Raw genomic sequence first — 15,193 nt, 5'->3', positions numbered from 1 at the left:
CCTTAGGATCATGTAGCCCAACCCCCTGCAAAACACAGTCAGTCGCAGCAAAAGCAGCCTGGCTCCATCAGTGCCGGATTTCTGTATAAACTAAGCCCAAATCCCTTATTTTGGCTGCTGGTCCCTTATTTTCAAATCTGTAAGTTGACAGCTATGTCCCAGACGGGGCCCTCATTGCATTGCAGAGTTGGAAGGGAGGGGTTCCAAGGGTCATCTAGCCCAACCCCCTGCGATACCGGAATGCCAGGCTGTCGTCCGTCCGGTAAGTGGAGACAAAATCGCGGGGGCGGGTAGGAACCATGGGCGTAGCCAGGATTTATGGGGTGGGGCAGGATTTATGTTAGAGACCTGCTCCCTCGGCTACCCCCGTGGTAGGAGCCTAGGGAAAAGCTCGGCCCGTGGGGGGAGACTGCAGCGGGCGGCGTGAATCCCCCCCAGCCTGCCCCGTCGAGGGAGCTTTGGGGATACCCCTGGAGAGGCGCTTCCGCGGCGGGTGGCTTGGTCCGGGCGATGGCCTCCGGGCAGACGGCAGCCAAGTGAGGGCTGGGCGCCCTCTGCGCCGCCGCCGCCGCCCCCTCTGGGCTGGACTGAGCGCCCCGTCGAAACTCCTCCTCCTCCCGCGGACGAATCCCCGCTGGCTTGGCTACCGGGAGCAGAGCGGGGAGAGCAGGGGGCTCCGGCTAGACGTCTCCCGGAGATGGAGTCGACGGGGCGGGTCTGAGCACCAGCTGATGCCCATCCGGCTAGCGAGCCGCGCTTCGACCCTCCCAGGTAAGTAAGCGGGTTAAGATGGGTTTGAGCGGCGGGGAGGACCCTTTTGTCCGACGAGGCGTGCTTGCGAGGGAGGGTGAATCCGCATTCGGTTCAGCGGGACTTCCTCGCGTGCTCATATAATAGGATCGCAGCCTTCAAAATGCCTTAACGTTCGGGAGTGGTTTGGATCCAGGCGCTCTTCCGACGGCACTGTCGAAGGGGCGTCCCTTGGAACCGCCGGGAGGTTTTTTTGGGGGAGGGAAACCCGCAGAGAACTCACCCGCCGGAGGCAGACCTGCTGGAAAGGTCCCATAATAGCACGTTTGCAAAATTAGCGACCGCCCGACTTCTGAAGAGCTTTTCAAACCAGGCTTTCAAACACCAAATTGGAATACTGCAATGCTGCCTGAGTCGCAGGATCTGACATCCAGGATTTGTTTTTGGGTTTTGGAATAGATTTCAAATACTCCCGTCTCCCCGTGTGGAATTTGGATTACAAGGAGTAGCTGAACACGGATAATGTGGAATGATAAACTATCTCTGGATGCTTGGCTTAGATCTTTCTTTATATCTTTTATTTGGGATGATGGTAAAATGCTAAGGAGAGTTCAGAACACAGCAGGATTTGCTTTTGAGGAAACATGCGTAGGGTTTTGCTGTTATCTTTTCAGGGCTGATACAAAAGGTTGATTATTATTTTTTTTGTACTGTTAACTTTTAATGCTAAATTGCTTTGCAGTACTGATAAATGAAAACTAATAACGAAACTTACTTAAACTGTGGATACCAAAATTTAATACCTCTTTTATTTAGAATAGAGGAAGTGTTGGGAGTAATCATAACCCTTTAGGGAGAATGAATGGTGTAATTTAATCCATGTTTCTAATAAGAAAGCTCTTAAGCAAAAGTAGGGAAAATAAAGCAATTTTTATACATCTGTTGGCATTGAGAATGGGCAGATGATTCTTTTTGAGAGATCTTGTTGTACGGTATTGTTGTACAGTATTTGAAATACATTTTATTCAACTATCTAGAAGCACTCTATTGTCTCTTGAGACAGACGGATGCTAAAACATGTGGCAGTTGTGCAGGTGAACAGATATCTGAGTCTTTAGGTTTTGAGAGATGTCTGTGCCGCTCCATGTTGTTACAATTTATAGTAGACTTGGAATACCATTTCAGAGGATATCTGCCATATTACTTGCTTTCCTGACATTATTGAAGAGTGTACTTGACATTTTGGACAAACATTAAACAAAGATACTTTGTTAAGCAGCAACACACATATTGTGACAATCAAAGGCAGGGTGGAGTCTGTTTCGATCATCCTTTTTTCTGGAGAAAATATTTACAGAACAACTCTGGATCTCTGCAATTCTGCATGGCAATGCTGCTTCTTTTTAGGCAATTAAGATTGGCTAAGTGCGACTGCATTGCTGCATTGTTTTTGAACATCGAACTGTACCAAAATGAGAGGATGACCGCATTTTCTGTGCCGTGAATCTGGGATCATCCTTTGCTAAAATTCCTAGGGACTCTCCCTAGAGTGGTGTTTCAGTGCGGGTGTCTTCTGCAACATCTTCTTGACACAACAATAGCGCATTAGTTGTGGATTTATTTTGCTTCAGTTTGTTCTGCGATGCTACTACAAAGCTACGCATTATTGCTGTCTGGAAGGGCCATATCGCAACAAGGGCAGAAGAAAAATAAACTGGAACATTTGCGGTAGAATAAGTGATGGAATATGCACCGCCTGGAAGCGAAGCCCACCCCCACCCCAACATTTGCAGGCACAAACAGCATGGAAAGCGGGTTGCGTGTGACCTCCCTGATAGCATCATGAGCGCAAATCATCATTAATCCGTAATATAAAGGATGTCTGGAAGAGTCCCAAGTTTTGTTAAAGCAGTGATTTCCCTTAGATGGCATTCTGTATGACAGGGATGATAAATAACTAGGGGTGGCCCAGGACTAATCCTGCTCATCTTTCCAGACAGCAACCCATATCCTTCTCCAGGTGACTATAAATGCAGAGCTGGCTTCTTGCCTGGACCTCAAGCTCAAAGGGGGCCACAGAGTTAGACACTTGTTACCTTGTTTTCATAGGCACCAGACTAAGGTGTTCACATGCACTCTCGGCTTAGAGTTGCAGATTTAAGCAAATAAGAGATGTGATTTTGTCAGAGACTTGGGGTCTTTGGTATTCAGTGTTTTGCTCTTCTGTCCTGCCTGCGCAAACATTGCTGCTTGCAGGTAGAGTGATCTCCATTCGCTGAGTGGAGGTTCTCAAAATCCCCCCTTCTGATGCAATTTGAGGGTCACAAGTGGCATGTTGAGGTAGGAGAAGTGAAAATCGCATCATTGTGCAATTGGAAGTCCTTGTGCAGGGCTTCTGATAGGTGAATCCCACCCATAAGTGATATACAGATTTTTTCATGTTGAAGAGTCAAACCTTTTCAGAAATATTAGTTTTAAAAATGCTGGCGCAGGATTAGACCGTGATGTCACCTCAGATCCTTTGATTTTATAAACAAACAACTCCATCTTTTCTTGGGTCCCTTTTTGTGTTGTCATTTTTTTAAAAAATTACAACTAGGGGTCTCAAACGGTGGAAGTGGCCTGGGTCTCTCGGCTTCTGAGGGGGTCCTGCCTCCAGAATCTCTTACATTCTTCTTGCTCTAGTCTCCAGCATTGTGGCCTGGGGTTCCCACCTTGTAACTCTACCGAGAGAAAGAAATTCTTCAGGAAGTTCCCGTTCAGGGATGGCAAGGAGTCACAATGACTCTCCATGTTGCCCAGTCTTTCTTAACCTTTTTGAAAAAGCCAGTGTCCTCATTTAGCTAATATAAACATCCCACACCCGCTCTTCAAACTTGGCTCCCCAAATCATTTCATTTGATTTTCACAAAGCATCGAAATTTATATTGTACGTTGAGACGCATTGATCCAGCCTCTTGTGATTGGCAACACCTAACCAATTGGGACACAGTTGTTTGAATAAAGGGAGGTATTGTGACAAATGCTGTCAGTCTCAGGGCGCATGTCTCTGGATGCAGCCGCTGCAGCACTGATTCTGAGCAAAGCTCTCCTTTTTTATCACCCTGTTCTCCTTTGCCCCCAAGCATTCCCAATGCAGATGGAATTGCTGAAAATTTTACCTGCTTTGGAGATGTACAGGGTTCCTGGGTCCTGTTGCTCCCAGTCTGTGTGTCTGACAACTTTGCATGCCCTGAAACAACAGCTTTGCAATTGTTCTTTGCTTGGTTTACACACTCTGCACGTCTTGGTTTCTGAAGTGTAGGTCTGAAAACCTTCACAAAACTTATTTGAGGTTGTAACTGCCTCCATTGGGATGCGGGTGGCACTGTGAGTTAAACCACAGAGTCTAGGACTTGCTGATCAGAAGGTCGGCAGTTCGAATCCCCGCGACTGGGTGAGCTCCCGTTGCTCAGTCCCAGCTCCTGCCCACCTAGCAGTTTGAAAGCACCTCAAAGTGCAAGTAGATAAATAGGTACCGCTCCGGCGGGAAGGTGCGCTGCTCTGGTTTGCCAGAAGTGGCTTAGTCATGCTGGCCACATGACCCAGAAGCTGTACGCCGGCTCCCTCGGCCAATAAAGCGAGATGAGCGCCGCACAACCCCAGAGTCGATCACAACTGACCTAATGGTCAGGGGTCCCTTTACCTTTACCTTTAACTGCCTCCCTTGAGCCAAGAGCATTGCACTTTAAATCACTGGACTGATTTGGGGCTGTAACTGCTTCCATTGTGGTCCAAGTCATAGTTGGTATTTAAGGGAGGGAAGAAGAACTAGTTTTTAGAAGCATTGTTTGTTCCTTATTTGAAGACTTTCACCAAGTTGCTTCATCTTTTTCATCTTTTCTGCTATATCTGAAGGGAAGTTTCTCTATTTCCCAACTGATATCACCCAGCTGTAAGCTTCAGGATGGCGTTTGGAGGAGGGAAAGGTCTTGCAAGGAAAAGATTAAAGTTCTTCCACCCCCAACCAGTGTTCGAAATTAGCCAGGAGCCAGGCGCATTTTGCACCCGACTTTCGACCACTTGCGACCAAGTGAAGATGTCCGGGTGCTGGGATGATGCCTGACATCTCCATCATTGAGTGGGAACTGTTCTTTCACACACAAATACCTATGGAATTCTATCTGTTATATTTAATCTGCACGATCGGAATGAATTTCTGGAACCAAGTTGCAGGAGCAGTCACTATTAAGAAAATGAGGTCGGAATAGGTCAATATATATGTGGACTATCCCTGAATCAAATTGTTTTTTCTTCCTTAAGTTCTCAAAGCTCTTAACCTAGCTCAAGATTGTCATCTGAACTAGTCAGAGGTTTAACCAAGAAGTCCATCATTTGAAAAAGAAGACTCTAGAGTATTCTTGCTCCAAAATGGCAACTAGACTTTCCATTTTGGCGACTGCAACCTTGGTTTAAGCAGCCATTTGGCACCTAGCTTATATACCTGTGCTTCTAACACAGCCCCCAACACTTAAAGGTAAAGGGACCCCTGACCATTAGGTCCAGTAGTAGCCGATTCTGGGGTTGCAGCGCTCATCTCATTTTATTGGCCGAGGGAGCCGGCGTACAGCTTCCGGGTCATGTGGCCAGTATGACTAAGCCGCTTCTGGCGAACCAGAGCAGTGCACGGAAACGCTGTTTACCTTCCCGCCAGAGCGGTACCTATTTATCTACTTGCACTTTGACGTGCTTTTGAACTGCTAGGTTGGCAGGAGCAGGGACCGAGCAATGGGAGCTCACCCCGTCGCAGGGATTCGAACCACCGACCTTCTGATCGACAAGTCCTAGGCTCTGTGGTTTAACCCATAGCGCCACCCGCGTCACCCCCCCCAACACTTATTCTTGATCAAATTAGCAGCCCCCATGTAGCTGCTCTGGAAGCAAACCAAATATGGAAGCAGCAGCAGTGGGAGATCCTGATCACAAACATATTGAGTCATGTGTTGTTTAGCTCATAAGAAACATAGTCAGACTTGCAATTAAAATCCCGTGGGTGACAAATGTGTACACCGTGGACCTGCCTCTACCTATTCTCTGTAGACACTTTAATTCTTTTCTCCTTACAGGTCTGCAATGGAACTTACACTTTTAACAAAAGAATTCAGGACGAGCGATAACAGACTTCTGCCGCAGCATTTCCCAGACGTCTTAGCAACTGTCCACACCACTCAAGAAATTCCAGAGGAAACTATTTTGGGGCCATGCCTGCTGCACGATGCGCAGTTGGACACGGTGGCTTTTATTGCGCTCAAGTGCTCAGAGAAAAGAAACATCCATTATGTCATCAAGGTAAGAGGCTGTTCAGAAGAGTCCCTTTGCATGACTCCAGAAAGTGATTCTGAAATGAAGCCAGCTAGCTTTTGATAGGCACTCTAATCCTCATTGTGAGCTAAAGTAATGAGAATGGTTACTGTATTGTGAAACAGTGGTACCTCAGGTTAAGTATTTAATTCGTTCCGGAGGTCTGTTCTTAACCTGAAACTGTTCTTAACCTGAAGCACCACTTTAGCTAATGGGGCCTCCTGCTGCTGCCACACCGCCGGAGCCCAATTTCTGTTCTTATCCTGAAGCAAAGTTCTTAACCTGAAGCACTATTTCTGGGTTAGCGGAGTGTGAAACCTGAAGCGTATGTAACCTGAAGTGTATGTAACCTGAGGTACCACTGTATTTGCAATCATTGGGATCATTTCCCAAGGGGCCCAGGCACCCAGGATTTTCTGTACTGTTGGATTTAAGGCTAAACTGTGAATTTAAGTTTTTATTCTATTGACCCTGACTTACTTACTTACTTACTTACTTATTTATTTACTTAACCAATTATTTATTATCCATTTTTTCCAAATTTATAACACATTAGTGTCAAATTATAACTAATGTAATACAATTCTAATAACTATACAATACAACTACAGTCATACCTCGGTTGAATGCGAAAACTCAGGATGCAACGGTGAAATCTGCTATGATTAAATGGGCACAAGATGTTGGACATAACATTATGATGGCTGACTGGGAACAGTTATGGACCACAGGTATGAAGTTCACGACATGTAATGCCTTAAGAGAGAAAATTATGAAAATGATATACAGGTGGTACATGACACCAGTCAAGCTTGCAAAAATCTATCATTTGCCCGATAATAAATGTTGGAAATGTAAAGAAACTGAAGGTACATTCTTTCACCTTTGGTGGACGTGCCCAAGGATTAAGGCTTTCTGGGAGATGATTTATAATGAAATGAAAAAGGTATTTAAATATACCTTCCTGAAGAAACCAGAGGCCTTTCTCCTGGGCATGGTTGGCCAATTGGTGCCAAAGAAGGATAGAACTTTCTTTATGTATGCTACAACAGCAGCAAGAATACTTATTGCAAAGTATTGGAAGACACAAGATCTACCCACCTTGGAAGAATGGCAGATGAAGGTGATGGACTATATGGAACTGGCGGAAATGACTGGCAGAATCCGAGACCAGGGAGAAGAGTCGGTGGAAGAAGATTGGAAGAAATTTAAAGACTATCTACAGAAATATTGCAAAATTAATGAATGTTAGAATGATGTTGGAATGAAGTTAAGTGGTTTTAGCAGCAATGTTATAAAGGAGTATGTAAAAATGGATTGTTAACAGGTGAGAATCTAAAGTTATAATATATTAAGATATTGGATTAAAATAAAAACAAAGAGGGTAAGGATTTGCTAAAATAACTAACTGAATCGGAATACAAAAAAGGGAGGTGTGAGGAGGTCAGGGAAACAAGGAAATGAAAGACAAGACATGAAAAGATTGATCTGTTTTTAATTGTTTTTATTTTTTTCTGTATTTTGTATTTTCTCTTTTCTTTTCTTTTTTCTTCTTTTTCTTATTTTTGTAACCTTTTTTGAAACATTAATAAACATCATTAAAAAAAAAAAGAATGTGCTTCGGGTTGAGCACGTTCGAGTTGCGCTCTGTGGCAACCCGGAAGTAATGGAGCATGTTATTTCCGGGTTTCGCCACTTGCGCATGCACAGACGCTCAAAATGACGTCACACGCATGAACAGAAGCGGCAAAAAGTGACGCACACGTGCGCAGATGTGCCATCGCTAGATACGTTTGCTTCTGGATGCGAACGGTGCTCCGGAATGGATCCCGTTCGTATCCAGAAGTACCACTGTATACAATAAATAATGTAATACAATGGCTTCTGACTATTTCTTTTGGGGATTTCCCAGCAAGGAATAAGTACAGTCATACCTCTAGTTGCTTCCGCTTCAGGTAACGTGTTTTTGTGTTGCATCCCACGGCAACCTGGAAGTACTGGAACGGGTCACTTCCAGGATTTGCCGCTCAGGCTTGCGCAGAAGCACTAAATCCCACTTCGTGCATGCACAGAAGCGCTAAATCACGCAGGTGCAGCGCTTCTGCTTGCGTCAGTTCCGTGTTGCAGACAGGCCACCAGAACGGATCCCCTCCGTAACACAAGGTTCCACTGTAGTCCCACAATTTCCCCCCCAAATTCTTGCCATTGTATCACTGAGCTCTCATAGTAATCCATAATAAAGGCCATAGATAGATCCAGCAAGTTGACTATGGTGTGGTTGTCCCTGCTGACCTTGAGGTGATGCCACTAACCAAATCCTGAAATGCTGTCCCAGTGTCATTCCAAAGCCTAACCCTAGCACCTAGGAGGTGACCTTCCTCCCAGAAAGTAGGTAGCTCACTGGAGAATCTACATGAATTTATTTTAGTGGGGCCAACTGGTGAGAGGTCCACCATGAATACTTGAAGAAGGCAGCTAATGAAGGATGAGGGGGAAAGAGTTAGGTGTGCGCAGCATCCTAATCAAAGGGTGAAATGTCGATTCTTTCTGAAGCTTATGTGGGAAGACGTGTTTATCACTGTTATGGATGTATTGTCAGGGGCTGGACTGAGGAGGAATGGTGGGGACTGCCTTCCATTCTCCTGAACCTTCCTGAGAACAGGAGGACAATATAGATTTAGAACAGCGGTTTGCAGAAGGTCACAGTTCACAGGCTGCAGTGGGGAGAAGCTGGGAAATATTGGGAGAGCAGCAGGAAGAAGAAGCACCAGGGCAGATAGAGCTGACAGACTCAGTGTCTTTGGAAAGCATTCCTGACCACCCTCCATCTCCCAGGACCAGGCGGGCATTGAGAGTTGTAGAACAGAAAGCTCTGAGGCAGAAAGCACAGATCAGCCGACACAGGGATGACGTAGAGTAGGAGAGATGGAGGGGAGGGGACTTTACTCGGAGCAACGCCATTGTCTTAGGGAGACGGCATTCCTTTGTCTCTCTCTGTGAATATTGAATAAATTACTTGGTAAGAACTCCTTTTGTTTATCTGCTTCTTGGCTGCCACCATGAGAGGAATTACATTCCCTGAAGCCTGACATGTATCCATTAATATGGTAGCACTCACACGAAACTTATTTTTAAAAAGTACAAGGAAGATTACAAACTATTCATGTACACAACGACTGCCACTAGAATCTTAGTGGCTCAGAAATGGAAATCCCAAGAAATCCCAACTTTAATGGAGTGGCAGACAAAAATGTTTGAATACATAGAATTGGCGAAATTAACTTTCGGAACCAAAAAGAAGCAAAGTTCGAAAAGGATTGGAGTAAATTTGTTGAATGTATACGGAGTAATTATAAGAATTTAAAAACTGTAGCAGGATTAATGTAAATCTTGTGATGCGGATGGAGTGTAAATAAGAAACTGTAAGAAAAGATTTGAGACATGAAAACCATTGAAGGGATGGAAGGAAGTCCGCACAGGGTAAATAAGAAGACATGCAAATTTTTGAATGTAAGAGTATTTGGTTTATTTGTTGTTGTTACAAAAAAGCAATAAAAAGTATTGGGGGGGGACTTATTTTAAATAATAATAATAATAAACAAAACAAAACAGTGAATTTCTCCACTTTTGGCCCTATAGGTAGATGCCACATCAGTGCAGAATCCAGGTGGGTTTCCTTGGATGAGGTTGGTTCAACCAGCGTCCAACAAGAAAGAGCAGAACCTAGAAGCCTACTTACGGAATAGCCAGCTGTACTATCGCCCTACAAGGAAAATACACCGGAATGAGGAGCTCCTGGTTTGGTATGATGAGGAGCTCTCCGGGCTTCTGGGATTCAATGAGATTAAAGCCAGCAGAAGACTCCACAGTGGTGAGTGTAGAAAGCCCACCGTCTAGCTAATGTGCCAAGTGGAATTTTCATTCTCTGGGGAGTGCAAGCCATAATTCTTTCGCTTATCGCCCACCTTGACTTGCCACTCCCTTGGAGGGCTTGCACGTACGACATTTTGTCTGGGACACCATCCTTCTCTTCCTAAATAGAAAGACAGACACCTTCAGAATCAGTAGAGCCTGGCTTTTATCAGTAGCATCAATAGTATTTGAATTACCTGAAGGAACATCTCCACCCCCATCATTCAGTCCGGACACTGAGGTCCAGCTCCAAGGGCCTTCTGGCGGTTCCCTCACTGCGAGACGGGAGGTTGTAGGGAACCAGGCAGAGGGCCTTCTTGGTAGAGGCGCCTGCCCTGTGGAACACCCTTCCATCAGATGTCAAGGAAATAAACAACTATCTGATTTTTAGAAGTCATCTGAAGGCAGCCCTGTTTAGGGAAGTTTTTAATGTTTGATGTTTTATCGCTTTTTTATTATTATATTTTGCTGGGAGCCACCCAGAGTGGCTGGGGAAACCCAGCCAGATGGATAGGGTATAAATAATAAATTTTTATTTTATTTTGTATTGCAATTAAACATACTCAAGAAGGCAAGAATGTATTGCAGCAATTTAAGATCAACACATTTATTAGACATAACCCATGGGTAGGCAAACTAAGGCCCGGGGGCCGGATCCAGCCCAATCACCTTCTAAATCCAGCCCACGCACGGTTCGGGAATCAGCGTGCTTTTACATGAGTAGAATGTGTCATTTATTTAAAATGCATCTCTGGGTTATTTGTGGAGCCTGCCTGATGTTTTGACATGAGTAGAATGTGTGCTTTTATTTAAAATGCATCTCTGGGTTATTTGTGGGGCATAGGAATTCGTTCATCCCCCCCCCCCCAAAAAAAATATAGTTTTGCCACCCACATGGTCTGAGGGGCAGTGGACTGGCCCCCTGCTGAAAAAAATTGCTGACCCCTGACATAACCTATCTGGATTCCACTTCATCAGATGCCCTGAAAGAAATGGCCAGATATGTCAGAGAAAAAAGAGCTATCAAAACGAGTCTTGCAAATAATTTACTAGTCCACATCTGCCTATCTTAGCTGGGGAAGGTATCATCTGAAAATCCAGCTCCCCAGGAGCTCACTCCAGCTGTGGAGCTTGTCTTCATGTCACTTGGGGGGCGACCCACTGGTGCGCACCAGGGGCAGGGAGCTCCAGCCCAGCCCCCCCCCCCCCCGCTGATGTGACGCCAGCCCCAATCCGCTTTGCGAGGTTGGCATCAAAGGGGGCATGGCTGTTGCATTCTCTTCAGGGGCCCCAGAAAAATGTGCCCAGGCCATCGGCCCTGCAGCCAGCCCCCCCCCCCCCCCGCTACGCCCTTGGTTCACTCTGAGGTCTTTCCTAACACTTCCACCTGTGGGAACTGATATGGTAACAAATCCTGCAGAGCATCAGTAAGATAGGGTTGTTGTTGTTGTTGTTGTTTAGTCATTTAGTCGTGTCCGACTCTTCATGACCCCATGGACCAGAGCACGCCAGGCACTCCTGTCTTCCACTGCCTCCCGCAGCTTGGTCAAACTCATGCTGGTAGCTTCGAGAACACCATCCAACCATCTCATCCTCTGTCATCCCCTTCTCCTTGTGCCCTCCATATTTCCCAACATCAGGGTCTTTTCCAGGGAGTCTTCTCTTCTCCTGAGGTGGCCAAAGTATTGGAGCCTCAGCTTCACGATCTGTCCTTCCAGTGAGCACTCAGGGCTGATTTCCTTAAGAATGGATGCGTTTGATCTTCTTGCAGTCCATGGGACTCTCAAGAGTCTCCTCCAGCACCATAATTCAAAAGCATCAATTCTTCAGCGATCAGCCTTCTTTATGGTCCAGCTCTTACTTCCATACATCACTACTGGGAAAACCATAGCTTTTACTATACAGACCTCCTCTTTCACCCTCATTAAAAGGTTCTTTAATTCCTCCTCACTTTCTGCCATCAAGCTTGTGTCATCTGCATATCTGAGGTTGTTGATATTATTACTAATATAATCCATAGAACTCCTCACCAGGGCAGACCTGGGCATTATGGTGCCCTGAGCTACGTCAAAATCTGGCACACACATGCCAGCCCTCACGCCCTGCCAGGCTTTGGGAAGGGGGCATCAAAGTTATTGAAATATATTTAAATTTGTGTGTAATTATGCAATGTTTCCTACAAGAATATATCTTTTTCCCCCATGCCTTGTTGCTATAAGATACATTGCTGTTATTCCCGTAGCTGAGAAACAGTGATTCTGCATTGCTTTTCATGGTGGAGGATGTTAGGCAGATGTCCTAGAAGCAATTTTTTTCAGGGAGGGCGTTTGAAGAACTGACAAGAGATGAGGTTCTAGGGCTAATTGACAAATTAAGGATTAATGTCATCCTATCCAGTTGGCATACACCTGAGAGCCCCCTGAGAGAACTCAAGTGTGAAATTGCTCGTCTCCTAACAAAAGGAGCTTGTAACTAAAATCGGCTTTGTTACTAGAGAATTGGAGAGTAACCAAAATAATGCCAGTTTTTAAAGAGGGATGCAGGGGGAGTGAGGAATTATAAGTGCAACATCTGTTCCAAGTACAGTTTTACCTTGGTTTTCAAATGCCTTGGGAGTCGAACGGACTTCCGGAACGGATTCCGTTCGACTTCCAATGTACCAGTGTCTATTGGTTGAAAGCATTATTAATAATATTATTAAGCATATAAAAGAACAAGGCTTGCTGAGGAAGAATCATGCCTTCTGCAACAGAAGTCTTACATTCCCAAACTTTTAGAGTTGTTGAGACTGTCAATAAGCATAGGAATTGGGATAATGACGCAGATATGATCTATGATTTAGATGATCCAACTCTGCAATTCCGTGACTTTCTTTAAAAAAAAATATTTTTATTAATAATTTCAATATAACAAATTATCATAACATATCATCTTCATCATTCCCCCCAATTTTACCCCTCCCCTCCCCCAAAAGAACCCTCCCTCCCCCCAATACTTCCCTCAGTTCCTCTGTCTGATTTTTCATCACATGTTGCTCTCTGCATATTGTAAAATTGTAAAGATCCTTAAATTGTCTATCTGTTATATTAACAGTCAATAAATTTGTGTATGTTTATTCAAAACCTGCCAAGGAGTCCAGTTCATTATTTTTTTTAAAGTAGTTTGTAAAAAGTTCCCAATTCTTCTTTAAAGTCACAGTTGTCCTCATCTCGCAATTTGTATGTCAGTTTTGCCACTTCCATCAATTTCTCTTGCCATTGTTCTTTTGCCGCATTTCCTCATTCTTCCATCCTTGTGCTATTAAGACTCTTGCCGCTGTTGTCGCATACATAAATAAATTCTTTATTTTCTTTGGCAACAATGAGTTGAAGAAAATGTTTAAATTAACATTTGTAAAAAAAACACAGAGGCATTTTTGTTAGGGATTGCAGGAAAAGACCTGACCTGCAATTCCGTGACTTTCATGACTTTTCTTTCTGCCTAGAGTTGGATTGCCCGAACTGCAAGCAAGTTTTCAAATGGGAACACCCCTTTCTGTCTCACGCCCGCTTCCTCTGCTTCCCAGAGAACAGCGCCCAGCTCTGGAGAAACCTTTCTGCCCCAAAGACGACGAAAAGCAGGTTGGGAGGACAACCCACAAACTTCCACAGCCTGGCTAGGGACCTGGAGTTCAAAATGGCCGCTTGGAAAGACGATTCCCACGGGGAGAGGCGGATGAACTGCGACGACGTGGAGAACGGCCCGAGCCGGAAGGCTGTGTTGTTGGAGAAGACAAACCACCTGCACGGAGGACAGCACAGCGGGAGCAGGGACGAAGGAGTTGCGCAGCAGGTATCAGGGGGATCTTTCTGGAAGCTCGGCGCAGGAAAACAAATGTCTGTCAAGAAGGATGCTCTCCTCCTGGAGCAGAAGGAGAGTGCGTTCACTGAAGTGAGGCAGATAAAGGAGAAGATGAAAATGGAGAAAGCCAAGATGGTGGAACAAGGAATTGGGGGGGCACACCCTGGCAGGGACCCTGTTCAGTGTTCCCCTGGCAGTGCGTTCTCCTTTGTGTGGCCCAACCGAGGTGCCCGGGAGCCAAAGAGTGCTTTCAGCAAGCCAGCTAGATGCCAGCTGGACAGGAGGACAATGACAGCTGCCCCTCACCCTCTGAGCGACTTAGCAAAAGGCCCAGGGGAGTTGTCAGGCTGCGTCAGTGCTGCGGACGTCATGCGTTACAGCGCCCTTCTGGCTTCGAAGTTCCTGGCAAGCGACTTGAACAGCTCCCCATTACTGCCGCCGGGCCTTGTTCAGCGCACCCCTTACACCTCAGGGCTGTGGCCCAGGCAGATGGGAGAGCAAAGGCAGGCCACGTCCGCCCCGGCCTCGAGTCCCTCGTCCGCTTCCTTGACTCTCTTGCCTCCCACCTTCACCTCCTTCAGCGTCGCGGCCCAAAACTGGTGCGCCAAATGCAACCTCTCTTTCCGCATGACGTCCGACCTGGTGTTCCACATGCGCTGCCACCACAAAAAGGAGGGGGCTTCGCCAGAGTCCCCACGCAAAAGGAGGCGGGAGGAGAAGCTGACCTGCCCTGTCTGTCAGGAATATTTCCGGGAACGGCACCATTTATCTCGGCACATGACTTCTCATAATTAGGCCCTCACTTGGGTCAGATGTGTGCATTGATTGAGCTGTTTCCTTTCATTTTCTGCTAGATTTCACCGTGATTTTACAAGAGCCAGGCAATCTGCGGTGATTTCTGTGTTTTTCAGATGTGGGGAGGGGGACCACTACTACAGGAGCTCCAGGAAGATATGTTCCTGGAAACTGAGCGCTGTCGATATGCTTCCAAGGAAATAAAAGACGGAGACGTTGAGGTGGTGGTGTTATTTTGGAAATAATTTTGCTGGTTTGGTGTGGTGGGGGGCTTATCGTACCTCATGTTATTCTTCAAAAAAGCCTGCCCACCTGAGAGGTCCAGTCCGCTCTACGGAGCAGAAGTAGTACTGTAGTAATAATAATAATTTGTTATTTATACCCTGCCCATCTGGCTGGGTTTCCCCAAATTAGCTGTTGCCGAGTCTGAGTTCCGCCCCATCCTCTTCCCACATTTAAAGCCCCCCTTCGTTTCCTTTCCTGTTCATGCCTCTCATTAATTCTTGCTCGCCTGCACATTGTGCGATGGGCTTTTTCCGGTGGCCCTCCCTCTGAG

At 45.8% G+C, this 15,193-nt stretch overlaps 1 protein-coding gene across 1 annotated transcript; it reads left to right on the top strand.

Moving 5' to 3' along the window:
* Positions 1-518: 518 nt before the first annotated feature.
* ZNF488 (zinc finger protein 488) lies at positions 519-14,857 on the top strand. Its single transcript, XM_028728885.2, has 4 exons — positions 519-771; positions 5,856-6,078; positions 9,730-9,961; positions 13,487-14,857. The coding sequence occupies exons 2-4, from the start codon at positions 5,863-5,865 to the stop codon at positions 14,635-14,637; spliced, it is 1,599 nt and encodes a 532-aa protein (XP_028584718.2). The 5' UTR covers positions 519-771; positions 5,856-5,862; the 3' UTR covers positions 14,638-14,857.
* The last annotated feature ends 336 nt before the right edge of the window (positions 14,858-15,193 follow it).

Source organism: Podarcis muralis, chromosome 6, assembly GCF_964188315.1.
Source record: "Podarcis muralis chromosome 6, rPodMur119.hap1.1, whole genome shotgun sequence".
NCBI classification, from domain to species: Eukaryota; Metazoa; Chordata; class Lepidosauria; order Squamata; family Lacertidae; genus Podarcis; species Podarcis muralis.
This window is presented reverse-complemented; position numbering and strand designations above follow the sequence as displayed.

Coding starts and splice junctions, on each gene's coding strand:
- ZNF488 (XM_028728885.2), top strand. CDS start 5,863: ATGGAACTTACACTTTTAACAAAAGAATTCAGGACGAGCGATAACAGA. Junction 6,079..9,729: donor ACATCCATTATGTCATCAAG/GTAAGAGGCTGT, acceptor TTGGCCCTATAG/GTAGATGCCACATCAGTGCA. Junction 9,962..13,486: donor CAGCAGAAGACTCCACAGTG/GTGAGTGTAGAA, acceptor CTTTCTGCCTAG/AGTTGGATTGCCCGAACTGC.